Source organism: Cnephaeus nilssonii, assembly GCF_951640355.1.
Source record: "Cnephaeus nilssonii genome assembly, chromosome: X".
Lineage (NCBI taxonomy): Eukaryota > Metazoa > Chordata > Mammalia > Chiroptera > Vespertilionidae > Cnephaeus > Cnephaeus nilssonii.
In genome coordinates this window covers 8547414-8569168 of record NC_137071.1, presented here as the reverse complement: position 1 = coordinate 8569168, position 21755 = coordinate 8547414, and the positions used below count along the sequence as shown (strand labels likewise).

Here is a 21755-nt window from a genome sequence, read left to right as displayed (position 1 = left end):
CCCGACCTGGGTGAGGCAAGTGTACTCAACTCGGGCACACAATTTAAGGGAGCACCAAAAATCTCACAATATCAAGATAAAATAATATCTTAATCAAAATTAATGCAGAACAATTCATGATGAACAAAATATCGAGTTCCTAAAGACCATTGTCATGCGGAACCATGTTGGAGCCTGAGGCAAAGGAAGAAATGTGTGACCCTATCTATATACATGACTTCATGTAATTTCTAATAGTTAATTATCTTTCAGAACATTAAAGTACTTGCCAAAATACTAAAAATTGAAAAGTGGGTGATTTAAAACTCCCAGAATTGATTGTAAGTTTCAATATTTTATTTTTACCAAAACAAGAATTTATTGTAATTTGACTTCAGCTTAAGTCAATGAAAAAAATTATTTTTTGTCTTTTTCGCTTGTTAATCCTCACCAGAAGATATTTTTCCATTGATTTTTAAAGAGAGTAGAAAGGAGTGGGAGAGGCAGACAGAGAGAGAGAATCATTGATTGGTTACCTTTTGCATGCACCCTGATCAGGGCTGGGGATCGAGCCTATAACTGAGGTATGTGCCCTTGACCTGAATTGAACCTGTGATCCTTCAGTGCTCAGGCTGATGCTCTATCCACTGAGCCAAACTGGCTAGGGCTTTAAAATGTTTTAAGATCATCTCTTGGTCAGAAGAAATATCAAACATGGAATTTCTCTCATTTGAAAACAGGAGAGGAGTGGATTTTGAAAGTCTTATTGGTGAGTTTGCTTCCTTTCAAGCCAGGGCACATGTCTTCCCTGTTGCCTTGGGTTCCGATATGGCTTGGCAGGGCACCATCCATACCGCTTCATTTACTGTAATGGGTTCATTTAGAAACTACTCTGAAATAATGGCTGGAAATTAAGAACACCAAACCTGGGACCACATGTTAACATCCTAACCGTAAGCTATCATAGCATTTGAGAAAAGGCCATTGTGACCCCATCTCTTGATAAGAGGAAGAAATCAACTACTGAAACTTATTCTGCTTTAACTAGAGCTCCCTGCCTTACAGATGACTTCTCTGTCCAACCTGAGCTGTAGACAGCCTTCAGAAAAAGTCCAGTTCCCGCTCATGCGCTTAGGCCATAGAACCTTTTCTGGTGCTGATTTGTCTCTGGGTCCAGATTGGTGGTGGTTTCGTGTGGTCTGAATATACTGACTAAAAGCCCCTGGACACAAGGAAATAAGTGATTTGCTGGTGGGATTAGCATAGCTTTAGTTGGACAGTCGAGTGAGGTTGGATGAAATCAAATAGAAGAACAGAGTCGAGAAGTAGAAGAGAAGATCTTGCTTCAGTCCGAAGGCTGCTGTGGCCAGGGCACCTGCAGGTGGGCTACATTGATAGATAGGAGGATGGTAGAAGCAGTGTGCTGTGTCACAGTGGCTTTGAAGGCATGTGGATTAGGACGGGAAGAACACTGGGGCGTGTGTTTCTCAGTCTACAGTGGTGTATGTACTAATGTCTTTACTGTGTTTCTCTGCAGCATATGAGAAACTTTCGACATCAAGTATGAATTTACCAAAGCAGATGGACCCTCCTATGAGTAAGCGGCTGTCTTCATCCAGCGCAGCAATATCTTATTCTCCAGAGCGAGGCAAGTGAACATGGAGACCTGATCTCCAGTTTTGTTCTTTCTAGTGTGTGTGTCTTAATGTCAGTCTTCGTAAGAGCCCCTCTTTTGTTCTAAAAAATTTTTTTAATGTTTTTATTTACTTCAGAGAAGAAGAAGGAGGAGAGAGAGAGGAACATCAATAATGAGAGAGAATCATTGATCTGCTGCCTCCTGCACGCCCCACATTGGAGATTGAGCCTGCAGTTGGGGCCTGTGCCCCAACCGGGAATCAAACCTTGACCTCCTGGTTCATGGGTCAACACTCAACCCACTGAGCCACGCTGGCCAGGGGAGTGAGATCCCCTCTTGCACCTTCTACAAACACTGCCATTATCCTAGTCTTGTGGTCTGAATGTGAGGGCCACAATGGGAGTCTGGAAAGTGGCATCACCCTTTGCAGCCAGGTCATGGTTGTAAAGAGACAGAATTACTGCTGTCCTCCCTGCCTTAAAGAGACTATTCCATCTTCCACAGTACATGCAGGAGTTATCCTGCCCCAGAATTAATTGGCCAGTGGGCAGATGTGACCATTAAAAAAGTAACTATCCAGCTATTGGTGTGATGTAGTTGATTAGCCAGAAATGGCAGAATTAATGAGGCAGAGGTACGTGGGAGACGTAGATGTGTTACTGCCTGTGCTTTGGGGGCCTGCCCAAACAGTTCAGAATTAATATGGAAAATGATGGGCGGCCCTTTCCGGCACTCTGGCAGTGTCGGAAACTGAAGGAGATTTAAAGCTACCCGAGTTCCAATGGAGGCTCAGATAAGTCGGTAAAAGTCTGAAATGAGACCCTTCAGAGCAGGCAGGTTACGGAAGGTGGGAAGCTGTCCATGCATCGAACGTGTATTGTAAAGCGTCACTAAAGAAGTGTCAGGTGCCATTGGAGTATTTAACACCTTAAGTCATCACCAAAGGGCCAGCAGAAGGATATTTGTGACTTTGAAGAAGCCAGCGTGTCTTCCTAGTTATTTTTCGATGGCATTGACCTTGCACCTCCAGCACAGTGGCCTGTCCTGTGTGTCAGAGACCCATAAATGTCAGCATGGCTGATCTCTGATGTAGTTCATAGGTAAGCACTGGAAACCTGTGATTGATTAAGAGCTGGATGAGAAAAATCTACATGCTTTTAAATCCATAATGCTATTCTAGTAGTGTATTCCATATGCTTTCATGAATTCACATGGTTACCAATTGATGTTAAATTCATATTTGTATTGATTAGTATATAAAGATTGGCAGCTAGATTATCTACTTGCTAATTATGAATTGAACATTTTAATTCCCCAACCTTTTACTGGCTACTGGGTACCCAAATAATGCAAAGTACAGTGGAATCTCGGTTCTCAAACTTAAATCGTTCCGGAAGGTTGTTCAAGAAGCAATTTGTTCAAAAACTGAATCATTCTTTCCCGTTAAGAATAATGTAAATTCAATTAATCTGTTCCAGACCCCGAAATGATTTCATTTTAACCTTTTTTATATATAGTACATGTCTAACGTACTGTTTGACCTATTAATAAACACTTCTTATCTCAAATTTGTCAAACCACCCCCTACTGGCCTTAAATGAATCACTTTCAGTATTTGGTCCGCGGATGTGTCTCAGGTCAGCATGCAGCATCTTTGCTTGTTCACATATCACTGCCTCCAAAATGCTGTCACTGGCTGCTTTTCCTTTATCCAAATCAGCAACAGTTCTTCTACCTCTTCCATTGCCTGCGCTCATTGCTTCTTTCATACCCTTAGCAACATTAGGATTCTTGATGGCCTCTTTATGTTTTAAAATTATGCTAATGGTTGGCTTCCCCAGCAACAAAAGCATTTTCTCTTTTGTTCGTTGCCTGAGAGAAGCTTTTTGTCATGCTGAGGTATCAGCATGAAAGGGTTGTCATATCAAAAAACAGTTTAGTTTGACAACCAGGACATTTTTTTCTGTGAACAACTTGGTGGAAAACCAAATTGTTTGAGATGGGAGACGTCTGACAAATGAGGTTTGACTGTAATGAAAATGTTAATCCATTACCTTATAATATGTTCCAAAACCATCAGAATGATATTTAAGTCCCTGAATTTTGGATTGTGAATATTATTATTTTTTAAAAATATATATTTTATTGATATTTTACAGAGAGGAAGGGAGAGAGATAGAGAGTTAGAAACATTGATGAGAGAGAAACATTGATCAGCTGCCTCCTGCACGCCCCCTACTGGGGATGTGCCCACAACCAACGTATGTGCCCTTGACCGGAATCAAACCTGGGACCTTTCAGTCCTTAGGCTGACACTCTATCCACTGAGCCAAACCAGTTTCGGCGGATTGTGAATATTATTACTTCCATTAAAGTTGATAATCAGTTGGCTATTTTTAGTTTCGTGCTTATTTAATTTTGCCCTTATTTCCATGGAAAAAGTATGAAAGGATGCATATTTACACATGAACAAAATCAGTGTCTTATAAAATATTTCTTTACAGAGGACCTAAAACAAGTGTTTTGTAGACGTAATCTTTTTTTCAATGTTAGATCTACTTGGTGAGTAAATGGTTTCTTGAGTCCATATTATGGAAATGGGCTAACTCTCTTAGAGTGATAACAGGTAATACTGTAATGGCATATTGAATGAATTTTGGCACCCCAAGAGAATTAATGCACTCTTTCATACTCTAAATGATACATCATTTGTTTTATTTTACTATGACGAACTCTGAAGCCATCCTGTGCCAGAATATTTTTATTTTCCACTTCGTCCTACCACCCAAAAGTTAATTTGCATCATGCACTGTGCTGTTTTAAACATTTTGTTTTGTTTTGTTTTGTTTGAATGTTCCTTTTTACATTTTTTATTTGATTCCATTCCTCAGCTCCTTGCATGCCAGTTACTTCCCCGGAAAACTTAACTGCTATGCGACTGTTGGCACCCACACAGGCTTCTTTATCCAGAAGCAGAAGTGCATTCTTATTCCCTGAACAGTCCAGTGATTCAGGTAAAAGAGTCCAAGCTGGTGACACTAAGGAAAATACCAGAAGTGGTGTTGGTTAGCCTATAAGTTATTCCTGAATTTTTGTATTTTGCTTCGCTTTTACTGGCTTTAGGAAATTTCTACCCATCAGTGTTTTGCTATTGCTATGTTTCTTTTTTTTTTTTTAAGTGTCACAAAGGTGATTAAATGATTTTGTCATTGAAGGCATGTGGATTAGGAAAAAAAACTATTTCATGGGTAAATGGGAGTTAGACTTTTTTCTAAAATATATTTTTATTGATTTCAGAGAGGAAGGGAAAGGGTGAGAGAGATAGAAACATCTATGATGAGAGAGAAACATTGATCCACTGCCTCCTGCATGCCCCCTATTGGGGATCAAGCCCACAACCCAGGCATATGGCCTGACTGGGAATCGAATCGTGACCTCCTACTTCATAGGTCCATGCTCAACCGCTGAGCCATGCCAGCCTGGTGGGCTAGACTTATTTTTATGAGGATAGACTTTTTAATTTAAAGAGATGGTTTGGCAGAGTAGCCTTTAAACCAGTCTTTGGGGTCCTATAAACAACTCTACCACTTACTGTTTCTTACCACTTTGGATAAGCTAATTAACCTCTCTAAGCCTCAGTTTCCTCATCTATAAAATGGAGTTATTTTAAATTGCCATGAGGATTAAATGAGATTGGCACAGTAAGAGAGTTTAACACATGTCTAGAGCCTCACTACTCAAGCCCTGGTCCATGGATCTGCAGCATCGGTATCATCTGGGAGCTTGTTAGGAACGCAAACTCCAGGACCCACCAGACCTACACACTGTAGTCTGAGAAACACTGGGCCATAACATCAAAGCCCTTCTTTGACCAAAGTGGGTCAAATCATCATGGCAAGATTAATGAGGGCTGGCATCTTCTGTTTGCCCATGAACCATGCTGTCTACATTAGGGTAGGTCTGGTTTTAGTTCCCAAGATAGTGTAATCAGTGAGATGACATGTAAATGACATATAACTCTCTACCTAGTTCTAGCTGTTTCTGAGCAGTGCTATTCCTGCAAAGAAGATACATGAATGGCCAATAAACATGACAGATGCTCAACATAATTAATCATTAGGGAAATGCTAATGAAAATAAGAGATACTACTTCACATTTTACTAGGATGGCTAAAATTCAAAGCAAAAAAGGAAAAGAAGTATTGGTGAGGATGTGGAGAAATTGTAACCTTTATACATTGCTGGTGGGGATGAAAAAATGGCACAGCCACTTTAGAAAACAGTGTGGCCAAGTTCCTCAAACAGTTAAACACCGAGTTACCATGTGGCCCAGCAATTCCACTCTTAGGTATAGAGCCAAGGAAATTGAAAACATATGTTAGACCAAAATTTGTACACAAGTGTTCTTAGCAGCATTTTTCATTATAACCACAAAGTGTAAACAACCCAAATGTTCATCAGCAGATGAACTGATAAGTAAAATTGTGATAGCTCCAAAGTGGAATATTATTCACCTATAAAAAGGAACGAATTCCTGATTTATGTTACATGATGAACCTTGAAAACATGTTCAGTCAAAGAAGCCAGACACAAAATGGCACAAATTGTATGATTCCATTTATGTGAAATGTGCAGAATAGGTAAATTCAGAGAGACAGTAAATTAGTAGTTGCTAGGGAATGGGGGAGGAGAATGAATGCTTTATGGGTACAAGAGTTCCTTTGAGGGTGCTGAAAATGTTCTGGAATTGGACTGTAGTTATGGTTGCACAACCTTGTGAATATACTAAAAACACTAAATATTAAAAGGGTGAATTTTATGGTATGTGAATTATGTCTCAAAGAAATAAAAAATTCCTGGGAAGCAGAAAATATTTCAATTTTGGGAAGAGGGATGTGTCACGAGGTCCCCAAGACTACTCCCAGGGTCAGTGACTCTCTAGGACAGGGGTGGGGAACGTCAGCCTGCGAAATCATTGCTTCTGGCCCTGCCAAGGCATTAGGGGTGAGTTAATGATGTTTGACCAAATATAGCAGGCTAATTTTTAAGTTGATAATTTTGTATGGCCTGCGAATGATGTTATAAATATCCAAATGGCCGTTGGCAGAAAAAAGGTTCCCCACCCTTGGTCTAGGTCTCATTGCTATGACTTATTCTGGGGAAGACTAGGTACGAGCTTCCAGCAACCTCTCCCAGGATAGTGACACAGGACACATCCTCCCAGCAATGAGTTGTGACACGTGTGAAATGTTGCCTACCAGGAAATCGCATTAGAGACTCAGTGCCTTGGGTTTTTATTGGGAGCTGGTCACGTAGGCACCCCCTGCCAGGCACATGACCAGATTCCAGACTCTTAGAAGGAAAGCAGGAGAAATCATGGTGTTTGTACCAACAGCTTAGGTGCAGTGAGCTACTACTCTTCACTTAGTGCTGAGAACATTCCCGAAATCTAAGTTCACAGATGCTGACCAAGGGCCAACGCTGTAGCAGTTATGTCCAGAGACAGTAGTCAGGCCTGCTATGTTAACTCTTTCTACACAAGGAAGTTGACGTTTAGAGAGGTTAAGCAAACTGCCCAACGTGATCCAGCTATTAGGTGACTGTGTTCAGTCTGTCTGGCTGTAAAGCCCAGATTTTGAACTCTTGAAATGAACTGGACTCTTTTTTAAAAAATATAGTTTTATTGATTTCAGAGAGGAAAGGAGAGAGAGAGAGATAGAAACATCAATGATGAGAGAGAATCATTGATTGGCTGCCTTCTGCACACCCCCTCCTGGGGATTGAGCCCACAACCGGGGCATGTGCTCTTGACCAGAATTGAACCTGGGACCCAATGAGCCAAACTGGCTAGGGCTGAACTGGACTCTTGAACTCTGGCTGTGGGAGTCTTTTAACACATTGCGGACCAGTAGTTTTATTGCTAGCTTTACCCAGTGGCCAGATAAGTTTCTATTGAACGAGTACAAAAGATGTTTTAAATAAATGTTAAAGGCACGCTTTAAAATTAAATACCCATTGCATTTTGAAGTTATTTATTACGTGTCCTTACAAGCTAATACCTTTTTGAAGTATGATACTTTGTAAAACACTGTGTAATATGAAGTGAGAATTCTCGTGATCCGACCACAATGATACAGTCCCTTCTTTGCACATGAGAAAAAGCGTGGTGGGATTTTTAGATGGCATTGCTCATGTGTCACGTTTTAACATAAGTGTGTTCTTCCCAACTCCTTGCTCACCCTACCCTTTCCATCTATGCTGTGGCCTCTCTGGCTCTTCTGCTGTAACTCTCTAGTCTTTAACATCTGCCCTCGTATAGCTACTGGCAGCCCTGCTCAATGTTCCTACAAGTCTTCGCCGACTCGGACCATCGAGAAGAAGAAGTCCTCATCCACATCTAGCCGAGTCGATACTGGCAAAAGAACCCCTACAGGAGCGGAGGACTCCCGGGTATGTCCACACCCATGCGCTCACCCCCTCGGGACCCATTGAACTGACAGTGCCATTCCTCCCTGCACTTGACGTGGGCTTCTCTGTCAATGTCCACGGACTGCTCAAGGGTCAGATTTGGCTTAAAATTTCACCCAGCCTTTGAAAAGCATTTAACTTTTTGGACCCACCTAAATCTTAGTGCCTTGGAGCAAATTCCTAAAGACCTCGTCCTCCTTCCAGCCTGCCCTCCAGAGGCCAGGAGTCAGAAAGAATGTTCTGAGTGTCCTCTCTCAGCTTCTTTAAGGGTGTCTGAATCTGGGCCAGTCTTGCCTCTACAGGCAACAGGAACTGAGGTCGTAGGCCAGCCGTCATTAATAACAGAGGCCTTTAAACATTTTTTAAAATTTTTATTGATTCCAGAGAGGAAGGGAGAAGGAGAGATAGAAACATCAGTGATGAGAGAGAATCATTGATCGACTGCCCTCTTGCACGCCCCCTACTGGGGATGGAGCCCGCAACCCAGGTATATGGCCTTGACCAGGGTCTAATCCGGGACCCTTCAGTCCGCAGACTGACGCTCTACCCATTGAGCAAAACTGGCTAGGGCGCCTTTAAATATTTTTTCTGTCATATTGACATCATCAGCAAAACACATGTTGAGCAGGAACTCCCAATTAGGTATATTTATTTAGAAATTATACATACTACACTACTTTTGTTTGTTGTCACTTGTTAGTTTTATTGGGAGCTGGTCATGTAAGGCACCCCCTGCCAGGCACATACTCAAGATTCCAGTCTCTCAGAAGGAAAGTAACAAATTATGCCAAATCTTTAGCAGCTTCAAACAAATGTTTATTACCTCACTGGTTCTTTGGGTCAGAAATTGAAGGTGGCTTAGCTGGGCACTTCTGGTTCAGGGTCTCTCGTGAGGGTGCGCTCAGGATTGCAGGCAGGGCTGCAGTCATCTGAAAGCTTGGCTGGGGCTCTTCCAGGCTGGCTCAGTCACATGGCTGTTGGCTGGAGGCCTCAGTTCCTTACCGTGGGGACCTCTCCATAGAGCCACTTGAATGTCCAAGTGACAAGGCAGCTGGCCTATCCCAGAGCAAGAGATCTGAGAGACAGAGCATTTATGCATCACATCTATGCGTCAGGCTCAGATGTTTCACACCATCAGTTCTGCCCCATTCTGTGCATTAAAAGCAAGTCACTGAGACCAGCCCACGTTCAGGAGTATGGGAATTGAGCCCCACCTGTTGAAGGGAGAACACCCAATTATGTGTGCATTTATTTTAAAACCACCACATTACTCTACTACTGGGCATTTATTTTTATAGCACCACATTTATTTTTTAAATCCAGGGTGGCCCTGAGGTTTTCACATGAGAAGTGAATGTTTCAGACCCTTGGTTTTTATAGTAGGGTGTATTACTGTGGAGGGGGGCCTATGTATATGGGTGTGAGGACCAAATAAGGATTTGCTACAGAAGAGTGTGATGAAGGGGGAAGGGAATCACCCTTGCAGAGCACCCACTATGAGCCAGGCACCAAGGCCCATGCCTCTAGCCTCCTGCAGAGGGAGACCATGGGGAAGATATAGAGGGGTGGGTGGGGTCCCAGGGTCCACAGCTTACTGTCTTTTTATAAATTTACTAGAGGCCCAGTGCATGAAATCTGTGCATGGGTAGGGTCCCTAGGCCTGGCCAGCGGTCAGGGCCAATTGGGGTCTTCTGGCTGCCAGCCCAGGCCTTCCTTCCAGCTGCCAGCCTGAGCCTCCCTTCCCCAGCTGCTGGCCATGGCCTCCCTTTATTCTGTGCTGCCCGCTGGTGGTCAGCACATGTCATAGAGAGCGATCAAACTCCCAGTCTCCTGGTCGAACTCCTGAGGGGACACTGCATATTAGCCTTTTATATATAAGGATTTTTATTGTGGAAACTATTACATATGTCCCTTTTTTTTTTTTATCCCATCCACCTCCTCCACACTGGACCTACCCCCCCCCAAGGCCTTCACCACACTATTGTCTGTGTCCATGGGTTATGCATATCCTATATAATTAAAGGCTAATATGCAAATTGACCAAATAGCGAAATGACCGGTTGTTATGATGCGCACTGACCATGAGGGGGCAGACGCTCAATGCAGGAGCTGCCCCCTGGTGGCCAGTGCGCTCCCACAGGGGGAGCGCCGCTTAGCCAGAAGCCAGGCTCATGGCCTAAGTTGGCAGTCAGACATCCCCCTAGGGCTCCCGAGAGCATGGGACCTTTCAGTCCAGAGGCCGATGAACCGCCCCCTCCCTTTTTTTAAAAATCCTCACCTGAGGACATGTTGAGAGAGAGCAGGGGTGGGGGGAGAAAGAGAGAGGGAGAAAGAGAGACAGAGAGAGAGAGAGAGAGAGAGAGAGAGAAATATTGATTGTTTGCTTCCTGTCCGTGCCCTGACCGGGGATCAAACCCACAACCTTTTGGTGTATTAGAAGACACTCCAACCAACTAAGTCACTTGGCCAGAGTCACAACTCACCATCTTGTGTTATAATAACACTTGAAACTTTTCCTAATGATTGTAGATCTTTATATACAGGAGTGGGCAAAAGTAGGTTTACAGTTCTGAGTACGCAAAACAGTGTATTTTATTATTATGTACTTATTAATTATTATACTTATTTGTATTATTATTGTTATTATTTCATATCCTTATGATTTATCTTTTAGGTAATGATGGCTGGTAATTTAACCTACTTTTGCCCACCCCTGTATCCAGGACCATTATATGGTTCTGTTGTTAACTCTTCTCAAGATAACAAGGAGAAAGAAATCTTTGCATTTTGAGGCTGAATTTATTTTTGACTAAATCACCTAAATATAATGAGCTCATGATGCTTCTCTGCAAAGACTCCCATTGTGTCCTTCTGAAAGGAAGTTGTGCATCGCTTCCATCTGGGGTATTTTTAGAAACTGCAGTTGTGGGTCATAACTGTCCTGTTCTATGTCCCCTACAGATAGAGAAGATGAAGAGGGAGTCGCAAGCAACAACTGCTTTTTCCAACTCGAGCCCCGGGTCTCCTGTGAAAAGATACAATTTTCCCACAGGCCTTTCTAAGAGGTCATCTTCTCCTGTGGCATCCAGGTAAGCATCTTTCCCGTTTGTCACAGTTAGAAGGTTAAAGCAGTTTGGTGGGGCTCTGTGCAGTGCGGGGTGTGCATCCTGCTCCCCACAAGGCATGGGTGACCGACCCTAAGAGGTGAGCAGGAGGAATGCTGAACTGTGACTTACCTCCTTCACTCTTTGAGTATCTTCTGGATAAATGATGGGCTCTTTTTTTAAAAAAAATATACTTTTATTGATTTCAGAGAGGAAGGGAGAGGGAGAGATAGATAGAAACATCAATAATAAGAGAGAATCATTGATCGGCTGCCACCTGCACTGGGGATCGAGCCTGCAACCCCGGCATGTGCCCTGACCAGGAATTGAACCGTGACCTCCTGATTCATAGGTTAATGCTCAACCACTGAGCCATGCTGGTCGGGCTTCATTGTGGTTTTGGCCACCACCATTCTCAAATAGGTTTTTATATTCTTACCTGAAAATTTTCTTGAAAAGGATAATTGAAAATGTTAAGTTACACCCCCTCCTCACAGTCATACTTATATACTCACCCATTACTGAGTCCTGTATTTTTCAGTCTTTTGAGAGAGAAATTTGAGTTTGGACCAATTTTTAAAAGGCTTTTTATTGTTAAATCATCTCAATCCTACAGAAGAATTGCAAGACTAGAACAAAGAACTCCTGTACAATTTTAATCCTGTTAACCTTTAGTCACATTTGCTTCATCATTCCCATCCCCCTACTCACTCATTCACTTTCCATAGGCACACACACACACATACATTTTCCCCAGTACCATTTGGGAGTAACTTAAAGACGTCATGACCTTTTACCTCTAAGAATGAAAAAAAAATCTTTTGTATAACCACAGTACAATTCTGAAAGTCAGAAATTTAACTTTGATATAATGTTGTTAGGTAATTTATAGTCTATATGCCACTTTTGCCACTTGTCCCAATGAGATCCTTTATAGCATTTTCCCCCTGCTCCAGGATCCACCCTAGGCTTCTATACTGCATTGAAACAGTTCTTCAGCCTTTCTTCTTCATGACCTTGAAATTCTAAAAGGACACAGGCCAATTATTTCTGGGGATCGTTTTTCTATTGGGTCAGTCTGCTGTTTCCTCATGATTGTGCCTTTGGGACAGGAATCTGCCAGGAGGGATGTCAGCTCCTTCTCAGTGGTCATATCATGTGGCCAGGATGTCAGGTTGCTACACTACTGGTAATGGTAACTTTGCTCACTGTGTTAAGGTGGTATCCACAAGTTTCTCTGGTATAAAATTGTTCTTTTCCTCTCTGGGAAGGAATAAACTGTGACCATGAACATAGACTTTAGCCGGGCCGGCGTGGCTCAGTGGTTGAGCATTGACATATGAACCAGGAGGTCATGGTTTGATTCCCAGTGTGGGGTGTGCAGGAGGCAGCCAATCAATGATTCTCATTCATCATTGATGTTTCTATCTCTCTCTCCCTCTCCCTTCGTCTCTGAAATCAACCAAAATATTTTTTAAAAAACACCACATAGACTTTAAAGACTATTGACCAGCTTGTGCTGACAAGACCACAGACCCCTCCCATCCTGTGGGTGGGCTGTGTTCACCATGCCTGGAGTCTAGTGGCTTTGGAGAAAATAGAACTGGATTCCAACCTGTGGAGTAAAAAAGTCCTTTGGGGTTCTGCTTTGCAGTAAACTCATGCTCAGAAGCATGACAACCCTCTCCTGAAACACATTCTTGTTGTTCTACTTTACAGAGGTGTTTGTTCATGTTTCCTATAATTAGGAACCTTAAAATGTTATAGCCTATCTCTGCCACCCCAACAAAACTTGTGAATCCCCTTTGTTAGGTTTTTAATCACTGGATGTGTTGACCTTTTAAAAATTAAAGTGGGAGAACTATTAAAAAGCAAGATGAAGAATCAGTGACTTGGATGCCAGCCTTGTCTCTCTCATCTGTTGCCATCTCTTGGGAAAGATCATTTAGGCATTTGGGACTTGGGTTTTCTTATGGAAAATATGGTTAATAGTAATTTCCTGCCTACTCACTGGGTTCTCCTGGCGATTAAATAGATCCTTATTAAATAGATGAGAAAGTACTTAAAAATAAAACTCTATGAAAGCACAGTGAGTTCCCATAATTAATTTGTGTTTAATTTCTTTAATCAGCCAAGATACTTATTTCTAGGAAATTGGCAGGGGGAGGGGGGGATGAAGTTACCAAACTTTGTGGGAACAAAAGAACGTTAAAGACATTATGCTGAGCAAAATAAGCCAGATACAAAAGAATCAATTCTGCATGATTTCATTTCTGTGAGCTAGCTGGAATAGTCACATTTCTAGAGACAGAAAGCAGAAGGGAGGAGTTTTCCAGGAGCTGGGGAGAGAGGAATGGGGAGTTAGTGTTTTAGTGGGAACAGAGTTCTGTGGGTGGATGGTGGTAGTGGTTTGCACCACAGTGTGAATGTACTGAATGTCACTGAATTGTATACTTACAAATGGTTAAGGTGGTAAATTTTGTGTTACATGTATTTTGCTACAATGGTAAAAGCTTGTCTAGTGCCATATTCTAATGCCAGGTCCAGCTCTGGTGTCCATCTCAAAGAGGTGGTGGAAGAAAGCCTAACACTCCACCTTTACATTGTCATCAAAGTCAAGTGACCTTAGGACATGGTGTCACCAACTTGGCTTCCAAAAATATTGTCACCTCCACCTAGGACATTTTATAGATAGTGTATGATCCTGTTAGGGTACTAGTGCGACAGGGACTTTCGAGTTTGTGCTAGTAAGCCTTACATTTGTTCTTCTTGGAAGATTAAATTGTTCAACTTTTTGGAACCAGCTGTCTTAGGAATGGAGAGTTCTGTGGTCAGGCACAGTAATTAACCTTCTGGCATGTTTTCGGTCTTCCAGAGCCACTGGCAAAGGATTCCCACTGTCTCCGAAGGTGCCATATCCGGAGTCTCTTGTGCAGTACCGCTTACCCGCCTTTTTCAGCCAGGAAACACCCAAGAAGAAAGCGGACAAAGAAAAGAGCAACAAGGAACGGGAAGGGGCCCTGGCTCAACTGGCAGCTGGCTCACTCAGGGTGGACGCCTCGGAGAAGCGCCTGGTGGAGAAGTATGCCTTCGAGAAGAACGTGGCTGCAGGAGGGAAGGGCGAGAGCAGCCCAGGTAGGCCCTCCTTGTCCATGCCACCCCAGCCTCGGCTTTCCCAGCCGGTTTGTCCTCTGACCCGGCCCACGATCTATGTGGGAGTCTTGTGTTTGGGGGAGAGAGGAAAGAAGGGGTCCTCACGTAGACAACTGCACGTCCTGTGCTCTCTAGGCTTGCATGTTGCCCCTCAGTCCTGTCCCCTGCTGCATCGGGCCAGCATCAGCACGTCCCACGGAGAGGCTCTTCCTTTAGTCTTAGAAGCTGCTGTGAAGGATGGAGCGAGTTCACTGAGATGGGCGCAGGGATGGTGGCTGCTGTGGGACTTGCTAGTGACCCTGTCTCTCCTCCTCGCCTTTCCACTGCTCTCCACTGTGAAATGTATTCCAGTCATAGCCACCCATTGCAGCGTCTCTGCTTAGTGGCTAATTGTACCAGTCCTGCAGCGTTTCCCATCCACCACTGGGTAGGATCTTCCCTTTCAAGTGGCAGCTGCCGCATGAGAGTGATCAATTTCATTTCCCTTGATCCCTCTGGTGCAGCCTCAGGGAAGCCTATTGCAGGTACCACCAATGCAGGAGAGGCTGCAAAGATCCTGGCAGAAAAGAGACGCCAGGCCCGGCTGCTTAAGGAGCAGAAGGAACAGGAGAGGCTGGAAAAAATCGAGCAAGACAGGTATGGGGGTGCTCAGGGTTTGTTTGTTTTTTAATTTCTCTTTATTGCTGAGAGTATTCCAGATGTCCCCATTTTTTCTCCATTGACCCCCTCCACCCACCCCCACACACACACCCTCCCCAGGCCTTCACAACCCTATTGTCTGTGTCCATGGGTTATGCATATATGCATACAGGTTCTTTGGTTAATCTCTCCCCACCCACCCTCCCCTGCCTTCCCTCTGAGATTGATCAGTATGTTCCAGGCTTCTATGTCTCTGGAACTATTTTGTTCATCAGTTTATTTTGTTCATTAGATTCCACATATGAGTGAGATCATGTGACACTTCTCTTTCTCTGACTGACTTATTTCACTTAGCATGATACTCCCCAGGTCCCTCCATGCTGTCTCAAAGGATAAGAGATCCTTCTTTTTTACTGCTGCATAGTATTCCGTGATGTAAATGTACCACAGCTTTTTTATCCACTCATCTACTGATGGGCACTTGGACTGTTTCTAGATCTTGGCTATTATAATTTGTGCTGCTATGAACATAGGGGTGCATACATTCTTTCTGATTGGATTTAGGATTCTTAGGATATACTCCTGGAAATGGGATCACTGGGTCAAATGGCAGTTTCATATTTAATTTTTTCAGGAAACTCCATTCTGTTTTCCATAATGGCTGTACCAGTCTGCATTCCCATCAGTAATGTACTCGGTTCCCTTTTCTCCACATCCTCGCCAGAACTTGGAATTTGTTGATTTGTTGATGATAGCCATTCTGACGTGTGTGTGCATCTCTCTGATGATTAGTGAGTTTGAGCACTTTTTCATATGTCTCTTGGCCTTCTGTATGTCCCCTTTGGAGAAGTGTCTACTAGTATTTAGATCCTTTGCCCATTTTTTAATTGGATTGTCTTCTTTTTGTTAAGTTGTATGAGTTCCTTATATATTTTAGAAATTAACCCCATATCGGATGTATCATTGGTAAATATGTTCTCCCATGCAGTGGGCTTTCTTGTTGTTTTGTTTATGGTTTCTTTTGCTGTACAAAAGCTTTTTATTTTGATGTAGTCCCATTTGTTTATTTTCTCCCTAGTTTCTTTTGTCCTAGGTTCTAGGGCCTAGAGATGTATTCATAAACAGTTTTTTACAAAAGATATCTGAGATTTTACTGCCTAAGGTTTCTTCTAAAATTTTAATGGTTTAATGACTTACATTTGAGTCTTTCATCCATTTTTAGTTTATTCTTGTATATGGTGCACACATTTTTTTGCATGTATCTGTCCAATTTTCTCAGCACCATTTATTGAAAATACTGTCTTTACTCCATTGAATGCTCTTGCCTCCTTTGTCAAATATTAATTGAGCATAATGCCTTGGGTCAATTTCTGGGATCTCTGTTCTGTTCCATTGATCTATCTGCCTGTTTGTGTGCCAGTACCAGGCTGTTTTGAGTACAATGGCTTTGTAGTATAACTTAATATCCAGTATTGTGATTCTTCCAACTTTGTTCTTCTTTCTCAAGATTGCTGTAGCTATTGAGTATTTTTGGGTTCCATATAAATTTTTGTAGTTTTTGTTCTAGATGTATGAAATATGCTGTTGGTGTTTTAATAGGGATTGCATTGAATCTATAGATTGTAGGTAATATAGACATTTAATGATGTTGATTCTACCAATCCATGAACATGGTATATTCTTCTACTTGTTCATATCTTCCTCTGTCTCTTTTCAATGTCCTGTAGTAGTTTTCCAAGTACAGGTCTTTTACCTCCTTGGTTAAGTTTATTCCTAAGTATCTTAATTTTTTTTGTTGTTGCATTGGTAAATGGGATTGATTTTTTTCGTTTCTCTTTCTGAGAGTTCATTATCCTATCTAATAAAAGAGTAATATGCAAATTGGCTGTCACTCCAACACACAAGATGGCTGCCCCCATGTGGTCAAAGATTGCTGCCCCCATGTGGACACAAGATGGCCACCACAAGATGGCCAGTAGGGGAGGGTAGTTGGGAGGGACCAGGCCTACAAGGGAGGGCAGTTGGGGGCAATCAAACCTGCAGGGAAGGGCAGTTGGGGGGGACCCAGGCCTGCAGGGGAGAGCAGTTGCAGGGGACTAGGCCTGCAAGGGAGGGCAGTTGGGGGCGATCAAGCCTGCAGGGGAGGGCAGTTAGGGGTGACCAGGCCAGCAGAGGAGGGTAGTTGGGGGCGACCGAGCCTGCAGGGAAGGGCAGTTGGGGGGGACCCAGGCCTGCAGGGGAGAGCAGTTGCAGGGTACTAGGCCTGCAAGGGAGGGCAGTTGGGGGCGATCAAGCCTGCAGGGGAGGGCAGTTAGGGGTGACCAGGCCAGCAGAGGAGGGTAGTTGGGGGCGACCGAGCCTGCAGGGAAGGGCAGTTGGGGGGGACCCAGGCCTGCAGGGGAGAGCAGTTGGGAGTATCAGGCCTGCAGGGGAGGGCAGTTTGGGGGGACCAGGCCTGCAGGGGAGAGCAGTTGGGGGGACCAGGCCTGCAGGGGAGGGCAGTTAGGAGCTAGCAGTCCTGGATTGTGATAGGGATGTCCTACCGGGATCGGGCCTAAACGGGAAGTTGGACATCCCTCGAGGGGTCCCAGATTGGAGAGGGTGCATGCTGGGCTGAGGGACACCCCTCCTCCCTGTGCACGAATTTCGTGCACCGGGCCTCTAGTTGGTGTATAAAAATGACATTGATTTCTGGGTGTTAATTTTGTATCCTGCTACGTTGTCGCATTCATTTATTAAATCCTGTAGTTTTTTTTATGGAGTCTTTAGCGTTTTCTATGTATAATATCATGTCATCTGCGAAAAATGACCATTTTAGTTCCTCCTTTCCAATTTGGATGCCTTTTACTTTTTCTTCTTTTTTGATCACTGTGGCTAAGATATCCAGTACTATGTCTAATAAGAGTGGTGAAAGCAGACATCCCTATCTTTTTTCTGTTCTTAGGGGAAATGGATTTAGTTTCTGCCCATTGAATATGATGCTCGCTGTAGGTTTATAATACATGGCCTTTATTATGTTGAAGTATAATCGCTCTATTCCCACTTGGCTGAGAGTTTTTATAAAAAATGGGCCCTAGCTGGTTTAGCTCAGTGCATAGAACCTGGACTGAAGGGTCCCAGGTTCACTTCTGGTCAAGGGCACATGCCCAGTTTGTGGGCTCAATCCCCAGTGGCAGGTGTGTGGGAGTTGGCAATCAGTGATTCTCTCTTATCATTGATGTTTCTATTTCTCCCTCTCCTTGTATTTTCTTACAATCCTTTGTATTTCTGAGGTGTAAGTTGTTATTTCACCTCTTTCATTTCTAATTTTATTGATTTAGATCCTCTCTGTTTCTTGATGAGTCTGGCTAAAAATTCATCAATCTTGTTTATCCTTTTAAAGAACCAGTTCTTGGTTTCATTGATCTTTTGTATGTTTTTTTTTTAATCTCTGTGTCATTTATTTCCACTCTGATATTTATCATTTCCTTCCTTCTATTCCCTCTGGGCTTTTCTTATTGTTCTTTTCTTAATTCTTTAAGTTGTGGTGTCAGTTTATTAAAAAATTTTCTTATTTTATGGGGTAGGCTTATAGTGCTATGAATTGCCCTCTCAGGACTGCTTTCACTGTGTCTCATAGATTTTGGGTTGTTTGTGTTTATTTTTATTTGTTTCCTGGAAGTTTTTTGTTTCTTCCTTGATCTCATTGGTAACCCATTCATTGTTTAATAACATGCGATTTAGCCTCCATATGTTTGAATATTTTTGAGTTGATTTCTAATTTCATGCACCTGTGATCTGAGAAGATGCTTGATATGATTTCCATCTTCTTGAACTTGTAGAGACTTGTTTTGTGTCCTAACATGTGGAATATACATTTTGAGGAAAATGTATATTCTGCAGCTTTGGGGTAAAATTTTCTGTTAATGTCAATTAAATCCATCTGATCTAATGTGTCATTTAGAGTCACTATTTCCTTGTTGATCTTTTGTCTGGAAGATCTATCCAGTGAAATCAGTGGGTTGTTAAAGTCCCCTACTATGGCTGCATTGTTGTCAATCTCTCCCTTAAAGTACTCCAGGTGGTTATGTATATGTATATGTATATGTATATGTATATGTATATGTATATGTATATGTATATACACACACATTTTTAGGTGCTTCTGTATTGGGTGCATATAGGTTTACCAGGTTTATGTCTTCTTGTACCAATCCCCTTAGTATTATGTAGTGACCTTTATTATCTGATGTGATGGCCTTCATTTTTAACCTTTTGCACTCGGATGTCGAGTGTGACTCGACACGGTTAGCATTAGAATAAAGGAATCGAGAAAAAAGCAAGTGAGTGCAAAGGGTTAAGTCTATTCTGTCAGATATGAGTATTGCTACCCCAGCTTTTTTGTTTCCATTTGCATTGAAAAATTTTTTCTATCCCTTTACTCTCATCCTGTGTGAGTCTTTTGTTCTAAGGTGGGTCTCTTGTAGATAGAATAGATATTCCTGAATCATGTTTTCTGCCCAAAGTATGGGTGGGAACCTGCCACAGCTGAGATATTCCTCTGGAACTTCAGCTGCTGCTGCCTGTGGGAGCCCAGCCATGCCTCTCTTGCCTCTGCACTTCCTATCAGTCTCTATGTGGTCTCCACTTTACGTCCTTGATTATAATGGTTTTCTCTAGCTAGTCTTCAGTTGGTTGTTCAGGATGGTTTTTCTATATTTTAGTTGTAATTCCAGTTTGGTCCTGGGAGAATGTCAATGTAGCCTCCAGTTAATCCGCCACCATCTTGGAATTCCAGATGCTCAGAGTTTTGCTGCAATCTTGCCCCAAAGGCTTTGGTGGGAAGAGCAACTCTCTTTTCTTTCTAGTGTTGGAATTAATAAAGCCTTGGTGGAAGTATAGATCTGCTGATAGGTGTCTAGGAGACTGCACCTTTTATTAGATGTCATTAACAGCGATGGAACTTTGGTCTTTTCAGGAGACCTGCAAACTCCTAGCTCCTGGATCTAAATGTTACCAGCAGCTTCCCATTCTCCTCTTGAACTCTAGGACCAGCCAGACCTCATAGAGCCATCAAAGAAGTTCGAGCTTTGCTTATAGAATAAGGTTCTCCCTGAAAAAAAAAAACAGGAGTTTGTGTATGTAAGGGTTTTGATTCTGCTTCCTGAATCATGTTTTCCATCCAAATTATCCTAACTCACACCCCCAAACGAGAGAGAGGAAGGTTGAGCAGAGGCCACTCTATGAGAAGGAAGCCTACCTCGTAGTCCATGAGATATAGGGTATGGGGACTCCCATCCTGGAGCATGACAGAAGACTGGTCCCTAAACTTTGGAGGGTGTCCAAGTCATCCCATATGTGCAGTGAAAATGCACAGGCACAGGCCCTATCCTGCCTCAACAGCTCACCAATGTTTGAGAACTACTCCATTGTTAGTACCGGGTATTTGGTCAACATATAGACAGCCTGGCATTTCTGAACTTTATATTTAGAGAAGAATGCATGTGGAAGGGCAAGGTAGATTTTATCTCTTAAGTTGATAAAGGAAGCTTTCAGGATAATCACAGAGTGCAATCCAATACTATTTAGAGAATTAGCACGACAGGAAGCAGCACTTCAAGACTGGCACTGAATTGAGAGTAATAAATAATAGAGGAGTATTCTCGATCCTGAAGTGACCTTGACAGGTCTTTTGTGGTCTCTGATTGCATACAGGTTTGCTGCTTTTTTTAAAAAAAGTGGTGGTGGGGGGTGGGTGGGTAGGTCTGGCTGGTTCCTTCTTCAAATTCCGGGCTTCTCTGATGATTTTCCCACCTGCAGTGGCAGACCTTTCGTTGAGTGGTGTGCTTGGGCTGGTTTGGGTGCACCATAGGGTGTGTGAAGGGAGGTCACAGAAGATGAAGATGAACCACAGTACCTCAAATGACAGTCCTTCCTTGGTAATTGCAGTCCCTGAACAGGTGAGTAACATGATTGTAGCTGTGTGCTGAGGAAGGTGAAGTTCTTTGCCTCCCAGCATCTATCCGGTCTCACATTGTCTTCACAGCTCAGCTCCTGAAATAATTGACTGTATTCCTGGCTGTTTCCTTAACTCCCATTCAGTCCTCATACCTCACACTTACCATTCCTCCCAACTGCCAGAGGCCTAAGCCATTTCTTTGTTGGCTTTCCCCCTATCCAGCTTGCCCTGGCTTCTTTGGCCTGTCTTTCTCGGTCTCCTGCTCCCCTCACATGTCACCTGGGCTCCCAGCCCTCGGTCCTTGGCCAGCTTCACCTGACAATCCTCTGCTTTGCCAGTGCCCCTGTCACGCTGCCAGTTTCTCCAGCTTCCAAAGATGTGGGGCTCACATTTCACGCCATGGGTTCATAATGGACATTTGGTGTGCTGAACCGACTTTGCTCCCATCTCCCTTTGTACTCTCCTTTTCCCTCTTTATCTGCTTCTGAAGCGAATTTCTTCTTACTCTGTGAACCTTCAATACTTTCTGGTACAAGAGAGGCATTAAGCAACACATGCGTACTGGTAGCTCCTGAATCTGTGCCTACAGGCTTGGTCTCTTGCAAGGGCTGCACTGTCCACCATTATAGCCTCTAGTCCCATGTGGCTACCGAAATGTGAGTTCACTACAAGTAAGTAAACTTCAGCTCCTCAGCTGTACTAGCCACATTTCAAGTACATATCAGGTGCATGGCTAGTAGCTACCATGGCCATCATGGATCTCTAGAACATTTCCCTCATCATAGAAAGCTCTATTGGATAGAGGCCATATTTCCAACTGCCTTATACTTTCATTTGA

At 43.1% G+C, this 21755-nt stretch overlaps 1 protein-coding gene across 2 annotated transcripts in view; it reads left to right on the top strand.

The window, feature by feature from the left end:
• MAP7D2 (MAP7 domain containing 2) overlaps positions 1-21755 on the top strand; it is a gene marked incomplete at its 5' end in the record, with an annotated part of 51141 nt that overhangs the window by 10849 nt on the left and 18537 nt on the right. For both annotated transcript variants that reach the window (XM_079764734.1, XM_079764733.1), the window contains 6 exons: positions 1517-1627; positions 4507-4629; positions 7911-8065; positions 11045-11172; positions 14063-14322; positions 14844-14976. In XM_079764734.1, coding sequence (XP_079620860.1) covers positions 1517-1627; positions 4507-4629; positions 7911-8065; positions 11045-11172; positions 14063-14322; positions 14844-14976 — 910 coding nt within the window. The remainder of the gene's footprint in view (positions 1-1516; positions 1628-4506; positions 4630-7910; positions 8066-11044; positions 11173-14062; positions 14323-14843; positions 14977-21755) is intronic.